Source organism: Sebastes fasciatus, chromosome 24 (assembly GCF_043250625.1).
Source record: "Sebastes fasciatus isolate fSebFas1 chromosome 24, fSebFas1.pri, whole genome shotgun sequence".
NCBI lineage: Eukaryota > Metazoa > Chordata > Actinopteri > Perciformes > Sebastidae > Sebastes > Sebastes fasciatus.
In genome coordinates, this window is record NC_133818.1 from 4,206,946 (window position 1) to 4,227,572 (window position 20,627).

At 38.7% G+C, this 20,627-nt stretch overlaps 1 protein-coding gene across 1 annotated transcript in view; it reads left to right on the top strand.

Moving 5' to 3' along the window:
* Positions 1-6,077: 6,077 nt before the first annotated feature.
* The window catches only part of LOC141763201 (activin receptor type-2A-like), a 48,609-nt gene continuing 34,059 nt past the window's right edge, over positions 6,078-20,627 (top strand). Inside the window, exon 1 of the mRNA XM_074627675.1 lies at positions 6,078-7,010. Within this exon, the coding sequence (XP_074483776.1) occupies positions 6,956-7,010 (55 nt within the window). The 5' untranslated portion in view covers positions 6,078-6,955. The remainder of the gene's footprint in view (positions 7,011-20,627) is intronic.

A 20,627-nucleotide genomic window follows, 5' to 3' on the forward strand; every position in this document is an offset into this window, starting at 1 on the left:
CATGTACAGACCTCTGTCCAAAATGCTTCCAATTTTGTGTCAACAGTAAGCAAAAGGTGTTTTCCTGTTTCAACGTGTCTATGCTCCCGTGAACAAGGCCAGATCCATAAAGAAATGGTTTTCCCTCTTTGGGAACTCAACTCCATCCAACACCTTTGGGATGAATTGAAATGGGAGCAAATCCTTGCAGCTAAGCTCCAAACATCTGGTGGAAAGCCTGAAACCAGAAGAGAAGAGGTAACTTTACACCTGGCCTAAAAAACATTTCTACGTCACTGCATCAAGGAAAGAATTTAAACCTGATTAGACTGTTATCAGGCCACTAAATGTGCATTATCAGTCGCTATAAGCATCATAGATGTGGGTCAGTAGGGGCCTGCTACACCTACTAGGTTGTAAAGAGTGAAAGCGTGAGTCACGTGAGTCGTTAGTCAGTCAACCAAGACCGTTTCCTAACCCTAACTAAGTGGTTATGTTGCCTAAACCTAACTTCCTGTGAATGCGGAAGTTTATTTTGAAAGGACACTATGCACGTAATGAGCGCATATTGACACGCCGTCCCTGGCATGTGCAAAACTAACGCTAGAGGCCCCTACTGACCCACATCTATGAGGCTGATAACTACTGATAATGCCCCTTTAATGTCCTGATAAATAAGATGTTGTGAGTGTTTTTTTGTTTTTACCGTCAGCTGATGTACCGCAGAAGCAAAGACAACACTAACAGCATGTATACATTTCTAAAGACCTTTATTTCTTAGTAGACATTTCACCTTTTGAAAATGACCTTTTCGAATGCGGCAGTAGGCGAGGATGTGACAGCCTGATTTGAGGTTTCATGGGAAACTCCATCCGTCCATTCATCATTCATGCCTGCATCTTAAAGTGTCCACTTGTCCTTGGTGTTGTCCTGCACGTCTCCTCGTCACACGCTACCGACACACGCCCTCAACTATTAACATTTCGATGCTCGCACTTTTAGATGTATTTACATCCTTTGTTGCTCTGCGATGCACTTTGCAAGCAACCTGCTTTTTGTTAAAAGCACTTTGTCGATAAATTTGACTTCCCTCGACACTCAATACTGAGTCCATTAAGCCGCAGAGCCATGGGGCTACTCTGTGTGCGAGGGCCACTGGTTCCAGTAAGGTATATCTGCTGAGCTCTCATTAGCAAGCATCATCATACGTAATTCTGGCACGTGTAATACCATTAGAGGGGATTTGGCATCTGATAGTTGAGTAATGGGATTAGCTGGACGGTAAATCTCCAGGGCCAGAACTGTAGGTCTTCCCCACTCAAAGGAAGACAGATAGACGCACAACCCAACCCACCGTTTCCACATGAGCGTAATGCAAGTCATCCCTTGGTCATGGCCCAATGCTTACTAATGTCTGTTTCTTTCCATAGCTTGCTTTGTTAAGGCTCTGCAGTTATTATTATATTGTTGAAATACTGTCTCTCCTGGAAGGTATTCAAAGTGTTGCACTCGGTTGTTCACACTAAAAGTGACAGAAATAGTTGTGCCAAGAATGAAAAAAAGGAGCTAGAGAGAGAAGTTCAAACCCTGGCTCCTTTTTCACCTCCACACAGCTGTCCAATCACGGCGTGGAGTGGGTGTCGGATACAGAACCTCTAATCTGATGTCGGAAAGGTGTGGGAGTCTCCAAAGCTATTTGACCATCCGACACTTCTGACTGAGAATACTGGCCACTTTAATGTCCACAGTTTGAGAACTAGTGCGACATTGGTTTAACTTAAAATACTTTTTAGAGCAATATTGTTTTAATCCTTAATATTAACCTTCAAAATGTGCCTTAAATACACAGTATGTACTCTATTCTGTGCAAGGAATGCTGTATGAATTTATTTTTTTCATTTATTTATTTGTATTTCTTAATTATTATTATTATTATTATTTAATTTTGTAAATATTATCATTTTTTATATTTTTTTATTTATTCTAATTGCCATTATTATTTTATTTAATTTATATTTTAAATGTTTGATTTTTTATTATTTTCTATATTTTTTATGTCTCTTTTAAATATTATTATTATTGTTAATGTTTTGATTTTAAATTTTAAATTTATTAGTTATTATCATTTTAATGTTTTGTTATTTTTTTTTTAATTGTATTATATTTTTATTTTTTATTTTTTATTTTTCATTTTTCATTTTTCATTTTTTATTTTAATTATTATTGTTATTATAAAAAAATGTACTCCCTTGTTCTTGAATACTTTGTTTTTCAATTTACAGTTACTATCTGTTTCATTATATGCACATAATACTTTATTTTTTATGGTTTAGGTTGTTGTCATTTTTCTTAAAGAAACAATAAAAAGCATGATTCAAAAAGTTTTTTTAAAAATTGTTAATCTTCTTTTTGTGTTTCTACGCCCCCTTTTCTTCTTTCTCTCTTTCCATAAACTAACACTGACATGTACATGCTTGCGTACATCATTAACACCTAATTCAACCTCAACCCAGCTTAACCTACATGGAACAGTTACAGTGCATTTTATGTCACCTTACATGTTCCTGTTTTTAATCCTCTGTGGACATTGCTTCTACTGACCCCACTGTACTGTATCACGACACCTAATAAATGTGTCGCAATAAATATGACGATAACCGTGATATTTGAACAAATTAAATGTATGAAAATATGTACATTTTATTGGCCACAAAGTCATTCGCAGACGAAGAAATGCACAGTATGTTACACATATATTATATCTTACATAGTGATTTTACTTATGTTTAGGGTCAATGAGACTTTTCTTGTTGACAAAAGGTATAATTCAGTATTTCGTTCTATGTTATATCAAAGTGGAAAGCCTCGCAAGCAGCCAGACAAAGCAGTGTGGAGGAAACTCTCCTTCTATAACTATGTATACCTGCAATGCTGCAGCTGATGGGGTTTCAGTGACCTTGGATCTAACTTACAAAGAGACTCATAGAGCTGAGTGACGACATTAAAACGCATCATGGAGGCTCAACAAGGCCGGAAGAAGAGAGGAGCGTGAGTGCTTAGCTGGCTGCGTGTCGTGCTATAAGATGGTCCTGAATTAAGCTCATGTTTAATTTAGTGGATGATTACAACAGCTGACTGAGCGTTTACATGCTGCATGGATAGATTAACAGAGAGAAGACAGATCATATTATCTCAATTTGGAAAAGATAAACTACTCTTATGTTGCATTACTTCATTTAACGGTACAATAATTTGTACAATAATTCAACTGTGCAAAACTCTGGCATCAATACTACATTTATACTGTGCATTTCAAGAAATGTTCTTATTTAATTCTACTTTATATTAGTCTTGCATTTATATTTAACACACTTAATTTATTTTTAGTTACGTATTTACACTGTGGTTACATGTTGTTTGAGTTTGATGCACATATTTATTTATATATCATGTTATATGTCTCCTGAGAAATTTATTTTATTTATTACAATTTTTATTTTATTTTTAGAATTTTTCTATATATTTTTTAGTTATTTATTTTAATTTATCCTTTATTTTCTTTAATAATTTGGTATGTTTTGTAACTGTATTTATTTGATTATTTATTTATTCTTATCTTTTTGTCATTGCTTTGATTTTTTTTATTCTTTATTTTATTCTACAGTATGTAAAGTGTCTTTGAAAAGCGCTATATAAATCATATATATTATTATTATATTTATTATTATTCCAAATAAACTAGAAAAGTCCACCTTATAACTTCAGTAATAACAATGTCTGATGATATGCGTTAAAGCCTGCTTCTATTATAATATCTGGCAAGGAAGATCCTTTGTTGACGCTGCTGTGTTACTGTTAAAACCCTGATTTATATTCATAATTGCTAATTTCCTCTTTAATAAATCATTTAAATAGCTTCCAGCTCAAATGCTAGAATATTATCTGACCAAACTCACGGTCATTTAGCAGTAGAAATCCTGCAGGTGAAGAACGGGTGACCATGCAAGAGTTCGAGCAGGGTTCACCACCTAAATTCCTGTAACTTAATTAGTTAATCGTTTGTGACGCAAGACAAAAGGAACCTAACAATGAAGTTTAATCTAATCTCATACAGTAACTATGTTGACAATGTCCTGATAGGTAATCAGATGTTTTTAGGATGCATGTTTCTAATATTTTCTTCAGTGCGTAATCTGTGAAATGATAATAAACATCCCCCACGTTTCCTGGACGGAGCCGGAGTAGTTCATTTGTGATGAAAGTTCACAATCACTGCCAGGGGAATAACATGTACAGGAAGTGAACTCCTCACCCGGGCCAGCGTTAGTGCCTCCAGCACCAACCATTAAGCCATGTACAGGTGCGTGCGTTTTACTGAAGATGGAAGCCTACACGCTCCAATATAGAACAGGTGACTCAGCTTCCAGCTTGGCAGAGAAATCCCCGGAGACCTTTGACCTCCTAATCGTTTAGCAGCGCTTATGGGTTGGAGATCTGCTCCAGGCTATTAGAGAGATTAGTGTCACGCAGATTTGGGAATGGGCCAAGCCTATATCTGTACTTCATGGTATTCTCAGCATTTATTACTGAGCACCCAACCCATGTTGGAACCTGATATGTGACCATATAGTAGCACGGCATGAGGCTATATGTAGGGGCAATATGTGTTGACCTACATACAGTGGCAGGCCACATATAATGTGCATAAAAATAGAATATATTTTATGGTCTAAAAAAACTCATGAAACATCACTATAATTGGCTATGGGTGCTGTTTATGATCTCTTATATAGCTTTTATGTATGTTTGCTGCAAGAAAAGAGACATATATGCTTAATAATACATGATATGCACACAGATTGTAGCCTGCAACAGCCTTTATTTTGCAAATACTTGTAGCCTGCATGGTAAATATTGATTTGGTTATTTATTATTTTGAAAAGATGACTCTGACCGCCCCTCTTTTCTTGCAACAGCACACGCCAGAGTACAAATCGAGCAGCCTTCCAGAATAAAAACAATCCCCTGCTCCTAAAGCTGTTTCATCAAGCTCACTAAAATGAGTCAAGCTTAAACCGGAAATGGCTTCAAAATGATAATAAACTTAAATATAACATTGGAAATACTTAATATTCATATTAATTCAAGCCAAGCAAATTAAAACCCCATAATTTAATATAGAAATAAGATTCCTAGGACCTGTTAGACCAATTTCATCATGTCAGGACCCCCAAAATGACCTGCCAAACCCTCTATTATAAACTACAATGTAACTATACTGTAAACTAACATATGGTGTAATTCCTCAAATAAACGTGCAATTATTATTATTATTATTATTATTATTATTATTAATAATAATAATAATAATAATAATAATAATGTAGAATGAAATAAATAATTTAAAAAGACTCTTAAATACAGAAAAAAGATAAGAATAAATAAATAATAAAATAAATAGAATTTCAAAACATATGAAATTATTAAAGAAAAGAAAAGAAAAAGTTAGAATAAATAAATAAGAATTGTTAAAAATAATTAATGATATAATAAATTAAACAATAATAATCATCATCATCATCATTTAAAATAATATTAATATATACAAAATAAAAAAATATAATTAAGACGAAAAAACTCTTAAATAAAAATAAAAAATAGTAACGAAAATAAAAAATATAGTAATATAATAATAATAATAATATAATCATGTAGAATATAATATATAATAATATAAAAACAGAAAAAAATATAAGAATAAATAAATAATAAAATAAATAGAGTTACAAAACTCTTTTTATATTTATAGTCTACATAAAAATGTTATCAATAGCACCTTTATTTTGTATTAGCAGTGGAGTATGCCCACTGCAAATTGTGTTAAACTCAAACAAACATCAACTGTTATATCTTATAACACCTCATTGTGATATGCCTTCCATCACCTTGATAATTTGTATCTCTTTTTTTGTACTTTGTACTTTGCACTACTAACTTTTTGTACTATCTATCCATCCATCCATCTGTTATATTCCATTTTATTTTGAAAAGCCTCACCGGAAGCTCTGAATGTCAGTTAGGACTTGACACATGTAGCAGTGACGCCATCTTGAAATCGTCCCGAGCAGAGAGGAGTCGACGGAGAAGAGGAGAGACGGACTAAAACTCGATATCTGCGTTAGCTAACACGGATTAACGGCAGCTTTACGGTGTTATTACTCACATATGATCGTTTCCACTCGTTCTAACGAGTCATTTGGACGTGGGGACGGTTGTTTGGATCACTTTGGAGCGGACTAACACCTCGGAGGAGAGGAGCTGGTTGTTGGAGCGGCTGGAGCTCCTGGTTGTGGCCGGGCAGCTTCACCGGACTACCGGACTAAAACTACCGCTTCCACACGGAATATAACAACAACAACAACATATTTAACCCTTTATTTCTCTCTAAGGAGATTTAAAACCGTAATTAAAACATTGTTTTCCTTAAAAGCGTCTCCTTATCCAGGAGAAGTTTGATTTTGGAGAGCGGTGTGCGCTTGATTTCCAGTCCGATGGAAGTGAGCCCTGCCCGGCTGTGGCTCGGCTCTCTGCACCGCTGCTCTGGAAGAAACACCACCACTACCAGCAGCAGCAGCAGCAGCTTGCACAGGTGAACACTGTCTGATCATGCACACCTGGCAAGTACATGACAGTCCAGGCTTCAATGCCAACGCCATTGCTTGTCTGTAAACCTGGAAATACCTCTTCTTCTTCATCCTCCTCCTCTTCCTCTCCATTGGACTAAAGCCTTGCTTGCATTACCTGGGATATTTTTGGATTTTTCCAATATTGACATGTCCTTTTCTGCAGAGACAATGCTCTCTGGAGCACTTTTAATCTGACTGTTGCATTTTTAGATTTTTTTTTTTGGGGCTTTTTTTGTTGTTGTTGTTTTTTTATTCTCTTTCTAAGACAGAGGATCAGATTCGGATGGAAAATGGGAGACGCCACCAAACTGGCCTTCGCCGTTTTCCTCATCTCCTGCTCTTCAGGTGGGTGTGGAGAGTGGATGGTGGTTATGCATGGCTTATATTGTCAGCAGAGTGCAATGCATAGCTTGTTGTTATCTGTGGAGGATGCAATGCAATGCAACCCTGTGGGAAAGACTCATTATTGGTGCCCTTTTATTTTGCAGCCTCCATGTGTGGATATGCATTGTGCATGTTGCAGATAGTGAACAATATGAATATTAATCATAATAACAACAGAAAATGTAAAAATCTTCCTTCAAAGGCTCTTAAAAAGCTTTTATATTCTATTCCTAGAATATATATTAGCTCAAAAGGTCATGGAAGGTGAGGTTTGGTCAATAGAAAATGTAAAAATCTGCCTTCAAAGGCTCTTAAAAAGCTTTTGTCTCCAACCTGTCACAACTGCGAGAACCCTGTGGGAAAGACTCATTATTGGTGCCCTTTTATTTGCATCCTCCATGTGTGGATATGCATTGTGCATGTTGCAGATAGTGAGCTCAAGATGGGGCATGGGGACCTCAAGGGGTCCTTGATGGGCTCCTGGTGAGACATACTAGTACTAATTGGGTTTTAAAGCTTAATTTCACGACTAATTTGCACTGTTACTTTCCAACTTGCACTGTACACATATGTAATTACATGTGTACAAGAAATAAAAAGCGGTAAATGTATAAAATCCAAACTGGGATTACCACAATATGAATATTAATAATAATAACAACAGAAAATGTAAAACATTTTCCTTCAAATGCTCTTAAAAAGCTTTTATATTCTATTCCTAGAATATATATATTAGCTCAAAAGGTCATGGAAGGTTAGGTTTGGTCAGGTCTTTGAAGGTTTTGCAGCACATTCAGATTTTTACAGTGTATATTATAACATTGTAATGATCAAACCTCATCGCAGCAGAGCAATTTTCAGCCTCCATGTGTGGATATGCATTGTACATTTTGCAGATTGGGAGCTCAAGATGGGGCACCTCAAGGGGTCCTTGATGGGCTCCTAGTGGGACATACCAGTACAAATTGGCTTTTTTTAATCTTAATTGCATTAGGAGAATGGATGGAACAATTTGTATGACTATTTTGCACTGTTACTTCCTAACTTGTACTCTACACATATGTAACTACATGTGTACAAGACATGAGAAGTGGAAATAGAAAGTGGTAAATGTCTAAAACCCAAGCTGGGAGTACCACAATTTAAATAATACTAATAATGACAATAGAAAATGAAAAAAAAAAAGCCTTCAAAGGCTATTAAAAAAGCTTTTATCTCCAACCTGTCATAACTGCGAGAATATATATTAGCTCAAAAGGTCATGGGAAGTTTGGTTTGGTCAGGTCTTTTCATTCAGTCTTTTACAATGTTTATTATAACATTGTAATGGTCAAACCTCATCGCAGCAGAGCAATTTTCAGCCTTCATGCTGGTGAACATTTTTTTTTTTACGTGTCCTCATTTCCCAGGGGTGGATGCATAATGAATGTCAGCGGGGTCAGTGAGGTGATAATAAGCTGAAAAGAGTCAACCCAGGAGTGCTAGTTTTCTTGCAGAGCATAGGCATTTCCTCATGTGATCTGCTTGTACTTGTTTAACGCATCAAAAGACATTTTCAACCTGCTTTCTTCATGCCAATAGATCATTTAAGTTTTACTACACAAAGGCATCAGTTTGAAGTGTGTAATGTTGAACGTTTTAGGTTTAATTGCACAAATTATAAAGGTTCTTTTCAGATCATGGGTTTAATTTTCCAATGAATGCAGCCCTGAACTTGTTCCACCACCCTAAATGACACGTTTATCCTCACATAACACCAAAATGGTACACATGTATGACCAGGCAGTGTTCCTCTTGTGTCATAATACCAGAATTTGTCATGATATTTACTTCATCACATGCAATATTTTCACTTCGCTTTATCTGTTTGTTTGACTGGATTGTGATTGACAGGAGGCAGGGCCTGACATAACCACAGAGATTGAGTTGAAAGATTCACTTGTAAAGCAAAAGCCTCACCTGGAGACAGCATTTTTCTTATAGCTCTTTATTAATTGGATTACTGGATGATTGCATTAATATTGTGTACCCTGCCTTCGCCCAATGTCGGCTGGGATCGGCTCCAGCCCCCCCGCGACCCCTAACGGGATAAGCGGTTGCAGATGGATGGATGCATTAATATTAAGCCATTTGTGCTCAAAGACTATCTTTAGTATGATACGGAAAAATGCCACATGTGTTCTGATTGGTCAAAAGTCCTGAAATTGGGTATGGAAGTATATAACTACAACTGAAGCAGAATAGGATGTTTCTTTCTGTATTTAAAATGTTATAGCCTATTATTTGTGCAACTTAACAAAACTGGTTTTCTGTGCTTCTTGGAAGTGCAATGAATGACCTTGCTTATAAAATATCCACCTATATAAAAGCAGTTCCAATTAAGACTTAAGAAATGGAAAAATTAAATCTCAAGTCGCAGTGGAATTGTCCTTTTACAGTGAGCCCTTGGGTGTCTTTGAGTAGAAATTAAAAGGCTGCTGAAATGCGGTAATAGTTGGGATTGGTTGGAGTGTAAGCCAGGTGCTGTCTTTATTGCACAGTGCAGCAGATGATTATTCCACTTGCTCATTACTGTCTGAAGTGGGGAAATGAATGGTTCCCTACTTGAGGTGGAATAATAATCCTCTATGAAATCCAAGTTGAATTGGCACAGCTCAAGACGCCACCAAGAAGAAACCACTGATAATGGCGGGGCACTCAGCCCAGAGTGGTTTTATTTGATGAGGCCTATTGCAACATGCCAAAATATTCAAGATAACGTGGAGATTTTTATTCAAAGACTTCAAAATGCAGAGGATTGCTGCTGTTTGGCAACCAACAACTCAAGTAACACTGTCTTTTTATTTTGTTCAGATTAAATTCAGGTGTTGGTTATGTACATTTCACCAGACAGGAGGTGATGTAATGATACAGCTCCTTAACAGCAACCAAAATCGAATTTTTCAGTTTACAATGATGTGAAGCTTAAAAGCTTAAACAATTTGTTGATTAATTAGCAACAGTTGGGATTGATTAACTGTTGTTTCGAGCCAAAATGCCAAACAGATTGCTGCTTTCAGCCTCTTAAACGCAAAAATTTCCTGTTTTAGTTCATCTTATATTATAGTAAATTAAATATCTCTGCAATTTGAACTGTTGTTTGGACAAAAACGACAATTAGAAGATCACAATGGGCTCTGTGAACATGTGTTTGTTATTTTTCACTACATTTCAGAGACCAAACGGGTAATTGACGACGTATTTGGCAGATTAATCATTGATAAATTAATTGATACTTGGTACTAGGGCTGTTTTAAGAAATTGTGCCCAGCAAATGTTCAATATTTTTGCAAATGAATGACTTAAATTATTCATCAATTTTCAGACACGTCATTGATAAATTGATATAAATAAATGTTGTTAAGCATTAGCATGCTATATGCAGTTTATGGGATTCCCTTTACAGGGTTTCTGGATGTTTATGAATATTCAAAGTTTCCTAATTAAGCTTTAAAACCAGACATGCCTTGCTTTTGTAATATGCTATTATTTTTGGACTAGAGGGTGTAGATGTGAAATTTGACCTGGTTTAAGGTTGCACTCAGCAGCTGCCCAGTGTTTTGATCCATGCTGGCATGTGTAAATGCTGCTGTAACACATGGCGGGTCAAGGTTGTCTGCCAGAGCGGTGGTGTGACAGGGTAGTAAATGGACTTCTTGTGTATATTTTGCTTCTTTGGGCTGAGCTTGAAAACTGGAAAGTGACACTTTTACTTCCAAGCAACTGATAACGTGACTCAGCAGCAGGCGGATGTTGAACCCAGGTCATCTGTTTGAAATGCGACCTCTGCCTTACATCTCATGTGAGCTTGAACTGCAAATATTTACTGTGCTGATGCATAACTTATGGCACGATCAGATCCTGTCAGAAGAGAAACTTAGTGGTGATTGAAAATTCGTTTTTTCAGCCTTGATGTTTCCAGTTCTGTGTCAGAAATCGGCTATAGAAGTGTGACAACACATGCATCACACAGTCCATTATGCACACGAAAAGCAAGCAACAACTGCGGTATATTTTATTGACCCTTTTTGTGTTGAGGTCACGATTACATCACGGTGTTAGCTCGAGGCAAAACATGGCTGCAGGCAAACACTAGCAGTGGGCTAAAGATACACATGTAAAATGTCATCTTGCTGTGTTGTTGGGTGCCAGAATCCAGACATCACATACATTTGAGATGACATCAATTCTCAATCAATTGTTCTAATTTTTCCTAATGACTTAATGAGTATAAATGAAGTCAAAGCAACAAGACCCCGGCCTGTTTCTCCTCTTCTTCTGACGTGCTCTGTAATCAATCAACCACTAGCTGCAGAGGTCATACTCTGGTGTAAAAGTTTTGCTTGTAATTTGGAGAAAAATGTCTGTTTAGATTTCTGTATCCTCCACTGAGGCTGATAGATGGATAAGTCTCGTCTCGTGCTCTGCCTTCACATTTAGCCTCCTTTTTTTTTGTACACTGCAGCAGTTTCACACAGACATTGATCCTCTTGCACACCAGTGTAAGGTTACATCAATATGGCGAGGATGAAGCAGCTCTGTTTTTTTTTTTTTTTTAGATCCTCAGCAGCACAACAGATCTGATGATTCAGTTTCAGCTCTGCTACACATCAGACTTGAAACGGTATCTGAACTCAGTCATCAGGCCAGGCTCTCTGTGTTCTGTCCCATTGAACTGGGGAAAACTAACATTTACCAGTTGCTTTATCTGGGGGACTTGGTTGACTTCCCTGCCAGGAGATTAAGTTTTCAGTCGTTTCTCAGCTCTGAGCTCTGTGTTTTACAGTCGACCCTGACCTCTGACCTCCATGTAGAGGATTGAAATAGATAAAGAGACTTTTCCTTTCAGCATGCAATTAATTATCAGATTATTTAAATTCTAAACTGTTAATTCTAAACTCAACCATTTGAGAACAATTCAGTTGTTCTTGGCAAATTGGACCCGTTCCCAGGCTCAGTTATTCATTATAAGACATCTGAAGTGCTCTGTTTTTAAACTAAAAACCTAGAAACACTTCCGTTATTAAAAATCGGAAACTCAAATGATGACAAACTTTGCCGTTACAAACTGTCCTAATAGCTGACTAAAACTAATGTTTACTCTGGCTGGCTGAGCTGGTTATTTACTCTTTAAATAGTTTAAAATCATTACAAGGGCACTGAATTAATAGTTAAAAAGAGTGGAAACTGAGATACTCCGTTTCTGAAGCTTTTGCCAGTCTTACTGAAAATCTTTTTGTTTTTTTTGTGGTGTTGCTCAAGGCTGCCATTTTCTCTGTATTTCTCTATATAAATACATACTTTCTAAAGTGTAAAACCAGCAGGAATGTCATCTAAATTAAATTAAAAAACGGGTTATTTAATGCACAAAAGGTTTGTAATTCGTAACTATATTAAAACCACTCGTCTTAACCATCCTGTGTCCTTCTGCTGCAGTGTTTTCCTGGAGCGGTCAGAGGCCGGCTACGGGCTCTGTCCCATTTTCCCCCCTATCTATTTCTAATATGTTCTCTTGCATTATGCATTAGGCTCCAAAAGCACAGGTGTATTTGTTAAGGCCAGATGTAGCCTGGATTTCCCATCGGGCCCAACTAGTCACACTGCTCCCTTCCAGGGCTGTGCATCATTCTGTGCTTTAACATCATAAAAAAACAAAGGGCTGTACTAGTTCATGTTCATAGAGGTAAAATGGTGACCAGAAACAGCATGTTGCCAGATGGGCAGGGGGAATTATGACCCTCCTAAATTTAGACCACGGCCAGGTGTTTTGTGCTCTGAGCACACTGCAAGCAACATGGATGTTGTGTGTATTTTGGTGGTGCAAGAGTTGCAGTTATGCAGTGGAAGTTGAATAAATACGTGTGTATATATATTTATGCACACAGTACATTACTTTGCTCCCGTGCTGGTACTCCTGTCTGTTTCTCCAGACTCCATCTACTGTAAGTAATACACTGACTATGGAGAAGCACCTCATACAACCCCACTTCAAAACACCTGAACTATCCCTTTAAGGTGGAAGTCAATAATAATCTCCAAAAAAGGACTTTAGAGCGTACCATCGACCCCAACAACGGGCCAAATCTTCCTCTGCAAACTGAGGTTGTGGTGAACTCATAAATTTTGATCAACTGCACTCAACTTAATCTCTATTATTTTGCATGAGACAGGCGTTAATGAAATTAACTGGAAAGGAAAAACAGAAGTGCAGGTGACCTTTTGAAAAGTTCAATTACGATCACTATTTCTCTGTTTGTTTATGTGCTACGAGTTTCTCTGGTCACATTGACTTATTTTCGCTTGATTGATCGTCAATCATGTGAAAGGCATAACCTTTTTAAAATAACACAATGATGTATTAACAGGTTTCAAGCGGCCTAAGGCCTCTTAAAACACACTTACCACATAAAATGACTATCTAAACTTTCACTACAATTACGAATCATCAAAACACCATAATTGCTATTGAGGGGATTTTCTTCAGCTGCAGCGATTTGTTTCGACCTGCTCCTGGTATCGTTGGACTGAGTATTGGCACACAGGACAATACACACTCGAGCACTTTTCTGAGGCTGACACCATCTGATGCAGTAAATCTTCGATACTCCAAATGCAAGGGATTATTTGCAAATGCTGTAAGGCTCTGAATCTTTTTATAACAGCAGTGAAGGGACTAAAATAACATACATATTTAATTCAGCTTCCACCTCCTCCACGGAGGTGGAAGCTTGGAGTAAGACCGTTTGAGCTGTACTGTCCCTGATCCTGATTATTCTGCTCAATACTGTAGTCATAGTTATTAATCACATGATTCTTTTGACCTTTTTGCATCTAAATAGCAGGGTCTGAAATTAACTTTATTCACTGCCTTCCACTGTGGGAACTGACGCCGTTGTATCCATCTCTGCTCTCGTCAAGGCAACCAGACTCCACTGAAAAAAACTGTAATTTTACCTTGGAGAACACGGGAGTTTCTGGTCTACCGCTGACTTGATCGGTTAGTTTGTTTGTGCTACTGTGAGACTTTGGTGAATCCGAACTAACCCTTTAAAACACCGAAGTCACACAATAGCACAACCAAACTAGCCAAACAAGGCAGCGGTAGATCAGCAACTTCCGTGTTCTGAGAGGTAGAGAGCTAGTTTGACCGTTTGGTCGGAGTTTGTGATTGATTGACAGCCGGCTCTCATAGACAGCAGCTGGACAGCAGACCTCAGATCAGCTCTGATTGGTTGTTTTCCTCCGGTCTGTGAAATCTTGCAGATGCCGTTAGGAGCACCGGAGGACACAGAGGCCCATGATTTTTTTTCAGGTTACCCGTTTCATGTACTACTGTCAGGATATAGCGTTTTATAAAAATAACTTTTTTTTAATCATATTTGCTCCAATCTTACCTACTTCAGTTTTAATTGTGTAGTCGTAGGAGACAGGTGGGTCAGCGGGGACGACGACGGTCCACCCTGTAACCAAAAGGTCACATGTTGGACATCCACTACATTCATCCTGTCAGCACCTGCGTCCTTGAGCCTTACCTGCTCAGCTTATTGTAAGTCATGCCGGATAAGAGCATCAGCTAAAAGCCTAAAATGTAAATGCGGACCGAGCCCACCTCTATAATGGGCGGTCGATGAATTACCCCTGTAACCATTACTGACTCAAATTAAAACAAATGATGGGGAAGATGGTGAGTCCAAGGTTGGAAAAACAACATCACCTTTAGTGTTCTTTGAGATGTTTGGTGATTAACTTGAGCTATACGTTGAGAGCTTTTTGGATAAAACTATTCATATATACAGGACTATTTTATCTTAGTCTAGACTTGATGTGTCGGTACCCCGGAGAACGGTCCAGAACGGTCCTTTACTGTAATTAATGCATCCTGCAGATGTTGCTTTATGTGCTTGGGAGCGTTTCAGTCTAGACAGACTGGCTGCTCAGACGGAGAGGCCCTGCTTTGATCCTTGATTAAAAACTGCGAGCTGTACATTCATCATGCTCTTGTTTCAGGCTCTCTCGAGGGTCCTCGCCTGCTTTACGCTCCCTCCTTCCTCCTCCTCCTCCTCCTCTTCATCCTCGTCCGTCTCTTGCCAAGATTCCTCACTGTCATGAAGGTCGCTCTAACCTCTTATCACCAAAACCACTAAAGGGTAATGGTGTCTCGGGCACTCGGCTGAAACACTGTTTGCTCGCGATATTGTGGGTTCGTTATCCGGCCATTATTGCTGCTGTCACTTTGTGTTGCTATCTGATAAACCTCAAATGTCATTTGGGATGCACTGAGCAGCAGCCGTATGAGCTGAACATCAACAGGTCTTTGGTCTGACATTTTTTTTCCTGTAATCAACACAAAAATTGAAAGAATAATAAGTAAATCAGTACAAAAAAAACACCAAAGTTACACGATAACAACACACAGTGTATTACCTTCAGTAGATGGCAGTCATCTCACCCCCAGTTTGGAGAAACAGACAGGAGTACCAGCACGATGTTTGAAATATTTCCGCTGGTTTATCTTGCCATGAGACAGCTTTACAGTCTGTTTCCGACGTGGAACTGAAGCCGTTATCTATGCTCTTGCCAAAGCAACCAGACTCCAAACCAGCTAATGGAAACACGTCTAATTTGCATTTCTGTTTTTTTGCGACATTTAAAAATTTTACTTAAAATTTGCTTGATAATTGAAAGGAAACACAAAATCCAGTACAAAAATCCAAGCTTTTTTAGCCTTTTCAGCTCTTACCTGTTGACACACTTGTAGCTCAAACCTTTATCTGAATTTCCAGCGAGGTGAAGAGGGGATTTGTTCAGTCTTGAAACTCTTGGTCCGCTGACAAGTTTTTCTTCCCAGTATTGACGGGAAAGAGAGTTTTGAAATCTCAGCAGTGCCTGGTAGTCACTGAGTCATCATTGGTATTGATAAACAAAACGATAAAACCCTGCAGATATATTATTCTCTGCATTGGTGGAGTCAAATTAGCTTACTGCACCTGTAATGTAATCTCAATTAAAAATACACAAGTGTTGGTGTTTTATTTTGGCTGCCTCGTGACCGGAGTGTGTCATTAGTTTACACTAAATATAAAGAGGAGTCAGCGAGGTCGTCTGATGGCTGGAGGGGGATTTATTGACTCCCAGCGTTTATTGGTTTGTCTTGCACAAATGTGAAGCCGGCAAGTGCAAACAGTGGACGTAATTGAACGGCGGGCGACATGTCTTGGAGGGCCACGTGAGATGACTCAGAATGGGGCGGCACATTCGTTACACACATCAGCAGCAGCAGTCTGTGATATAGTGTGGACTAACCTTGACCGTGTACACTTTTAGACTTTCTCTTTTCTGATGTGCTGCAGAAGCTGAACACGACGTTTGATTACCCTGACAGAAATGGTATTTTCAATAGGAATGGTGACACTGTTTTTAAAGGTTTTATTGTAAGTCTGTGCTACCTTGTGATGGGTGCTTGAAGCACACTCAATAGCTTTACAGCAGTGGATTATGGGAAGTGGACTGGATTCACAAAGGACCACCTACAGGATGTACAGTTTATATAGGCTTGTCTTATAAAGGCTTGTCTGCCAGTCTCTCTGTGCCTCCCCCCTCCATTCTTCTTTTATCTGTTCAAAATGTTCCTTAAAGGGAGATTTGTCAAGTATTTAATACTCTTATCAACATGGGAGTGGGCAAATATGCTGCTTTTTGCAAATGTATGTGTATATTTATTATTGGAAATCAATTAACAACACAAAACAATAACAAATATTGACCAGAAACCCTCACAGGTACTGCATTTTGCATTAAAAAATATGCTCAAATCATAACATGTAATGGGGACACTTGTGGGAGACTCATATCTTGAGGTCAGGGGTCAAGGGACCCCTTTGAAAGTGGCCATGACAGTTTTCCTTGCCAAAATTGAGCGTTATTTAGCCTCCTTCCTGACAGGCTAGTATGACATTGTTGGTATCAATGTATTCCTCAGGTTTTTGTAGTTTCATACCAGTATCTTCTCTAGCTTTAAAACTGAGCTCACTACAACCTGCGAAAGATTTATAGCGTTAAAGGAATTAGGGTGTTAAAACAAATTTGCGTTATTGTTGCGTTAACATTGACAGTTCTACTTTATGAAAATGAATTGAAATGTCCATGCTGCAGGCTTTGTGATATTACAATATCACTGCAAACGGTTCAGCTTTAAGCTCAAGTGGCCCTTAACACACCCTTCAAATAAATCCAAACAATCCGAGCAGAGAGAGGACGTGGGGGAGCTGGGGGGATTTTGCAGTACAGTACCCTGCGAGAGCTAAGTTTTAAATTGCTAAAGAATGAAAGGAATGCCGTGGACGACTGCAGCCCATTACGCACGGCGGACATGTGCTCCTTGTGCAAACGGTACAGTCGTCGATTCACGGCGCTCTCCTGACCTGTCCGGCAACCGGCCCCATCAGCGCTAATTGAGGCGGAGACCAATGGGCGTTTGTCGCTCGGGCATACCAGCAGGGATTAAAGGGATTGGATTCAGTTGCTGAGTGCTGTGGTTTTTAATGCCCCCCCTCCCTCGCCATGTCCCTCCTCCCCGCCATGGAAAGACTGCAGTCTTTGTGACCAGCTCACCCGAGCCAACCCGACCACCCCTGCCATGTCACGACACCATCTGATTGAGCATTAATGTAGCACTCCGGCGAGAGCCAGGCTGCTCTGTGAAATTACTGTCTACTGTAAAATAGTGTCTGGCCAACTAGTCTTTTACCTCTCTATTCATTCAGACACAAGATTACCACTCCTGCTGGAGAAAATGTGAAATTAATAAAATTATACAGCTTTGCCACATTTTCCACATCCAAAGAACAAATCTGTATTATTTCCCCCACATCTCCTCCTATAATCATTTTTTATGATTATTACCATCAGGGTGATAAAACGCTCTCACATCACAGAAGCACTGATTAAGCACCATGGCTAACTTCTTATCAAACTTTGTGCAATGGGAGTTGGGAATCCGCCGCCAGCTCTAAGATAGTGGTAACCTCATTGTGGGATAGCGGTCTCCCATGCTGCCCCTGGTCCCTAATGCACGAGATAGTGGTGTTAAAACAGTCCTAAAGGCAATTTGGTGGTGGTGGGATGCATTTCCCATGTTTCTTTCTTTTGTTGATGTGCCGTTACGATGCAAGTTTTTGATCGCTCTTGTCCCCAACACTGTTTGCTTCATCCTGCAGGAAAATTACAGATATTTCCCACCAAAATAAGCGTGTATGTGCAGGTTTTTAAACACAGGAAAAATCGGCTAAAAATAGGCAATGTGAGTATGCCGTGCTATTGCACTCCTTTTAGGGCTATACAATTAATCAAATATTAATCACAATCAAGGTTTTGGCTTCCCACAATTAAATTAACATGATCGACTGTTACTACTAATTTAAAATGCGTGCTCCGCTCATAGAAAACTTGATTTAAATTTGGGTAAAATGTTTGTAGCACACTTGTAGCTTTTCTGCATTTTTTTGCCTAAAAACATGCCAGTAAATGTATTATTTATCTGTTTAACTAGAGCTGTAGCCCAACCCAACTTCATCACTAAGCCATGTCAAATCTTTCAATTTCCCTCCCTCCCCGACAGTTACTTTCTTCTTCTACTGCCCAACATGTGCAGAATATTTGCAGGATTTATGGACGATTTTTTTCAGACATTATCACTGCTTTTATCCAGTTGGTGCTAAGGTGTTAACACTACTATGATTAGAAGATTTCTGCTAAATGTATGCGGTTATTCACACATACAAAAGCTGCATTTAGTTGTGTCTTGAGTCAGTAACGTGGGGGAGGAGTGTCAAATTGCATCAGGAGCAACAACAACAAGTATTGCTTGAAAGCCAAGAGGCCAGCTCTGCAGATGTCATTTTGACCCCTGGTCTAACTTCTTTATTCAACGCTATTCAAAAATCATCACTCACAGTTGTTCTTAGCGCCGGTCGCACATATTCCCACACAAACCAACGCCCCGAACAACCATACATCACCTCGAATCTATTTCATCTCTGCCTGGACGCAGATGATAAGTTGATCCTTAGAACAAATTCCATCATAACGAACAATCCCTGCTCCTGGCAGGCACACAAAAAAAGCCTTGATGAAAGAGTTGTTTGCCTACTTCGGTGCATGCAGGGCCGGGTGCAGGCCTGGCCCGCCAAAATGCCTTTTCATTATGAGACTGCAGAGCAGAGTGCAGCGCGGCCTGCCTCTGTGGAAATTGGATATAAGTTGTCAGTTCTTGAGTCTGAAATGTCGCACCGTAATGCAATTATTGACAGATAATAAACTCACCTGTTTTATTTTTCTTTCTTTTTAAAATCTTATTGCTGTGATGTTTCCGACCCGGAGATCACCTGTCAGTGAAAACAGAAACGTGAAGTCATTACTTCTCATGTGGCAGGAAGAAAAATGAACACCGTACAGGTTGAATGAATCAATGTGGTGTTAAGACAACTGGTAAAGGAGACGAGCCAAGTATACATTTATATAAAGATATAGGTGTTCAAAACAGCGAGGTTAAAAAGTAGCCTCTTTGTCAGATGTTGTGTCTACGTTTACATGCACAATATATTTTGAATATTAGTGTGCATGTAAACATATTCAGCTGTTAAAACTGCAGCTCAATGATTCCTAAATGAATCAGCCACTTTATCTGTTCCACCAACTAGCTTTAGTTTTTGGAATAGAGAGAACAAAACCCTCAGGCGTTGGCTGGCTACCTGCCAAAGTGACTTTTCTCCAACGTTTGGCAGGTGGTTGGTGGTCATTTCCCACCCAGCATGCACCTCACCGGCCTGGCCGCAGATCAGACCAGAACCATCTCTGCTGCGTGGCTCCGACCTCGCAGCCCTCTCACTTTGCTAATAAAGAGACATGTGCTAACACACAGGATCTGATGTAGCTCTCCCTTGTGCTTTTTGTTTCCTCTTTGGGAGTCTGGCTGGTAGTTGAGATGGAAGTGGTGGTTGAGTGAGTGCATGTCATTTGAGTGAGAGGGTGAGTTTGTGCCAGCTCAGGCTACTTACTGTCTCATAAATGGAAATGCTTGGAGGAGAAAATGCTTATGGAGAAATACAGTGGGTCAGAGAAATAATGGAAACAACCAATAATGCAATATTTCAGTGCAGGGCCCATTTGTGCTCCAAAACGCAAACTCTGTATCTTGGGATTTTTAAGCAAACTAACCCCCAGTATTGAAAAAGAAAAATTTGATCACAAAAATAGAAAAATTAGCTATTTTAAAAAAGTTATTAAATGATGGGGTAATCTAACATATTTATACTGAAATATATATATAATATATATACATGTCTTTAAAAGTGGGTTTTTCAGCTCCGAAGCTACATTTAGCAAAAGATCTGTGGCAGTCATTTATTATGCAGGACCAAATAACTTCTAGATGTGATAGAACTATATTAACACTACACAGAATAAACATTTGGTTACAAGAAAATGAAAACTAGTGAAGTTATTAATATTGGAAAATGAAAGATTCTTCGTTCGGGTAAG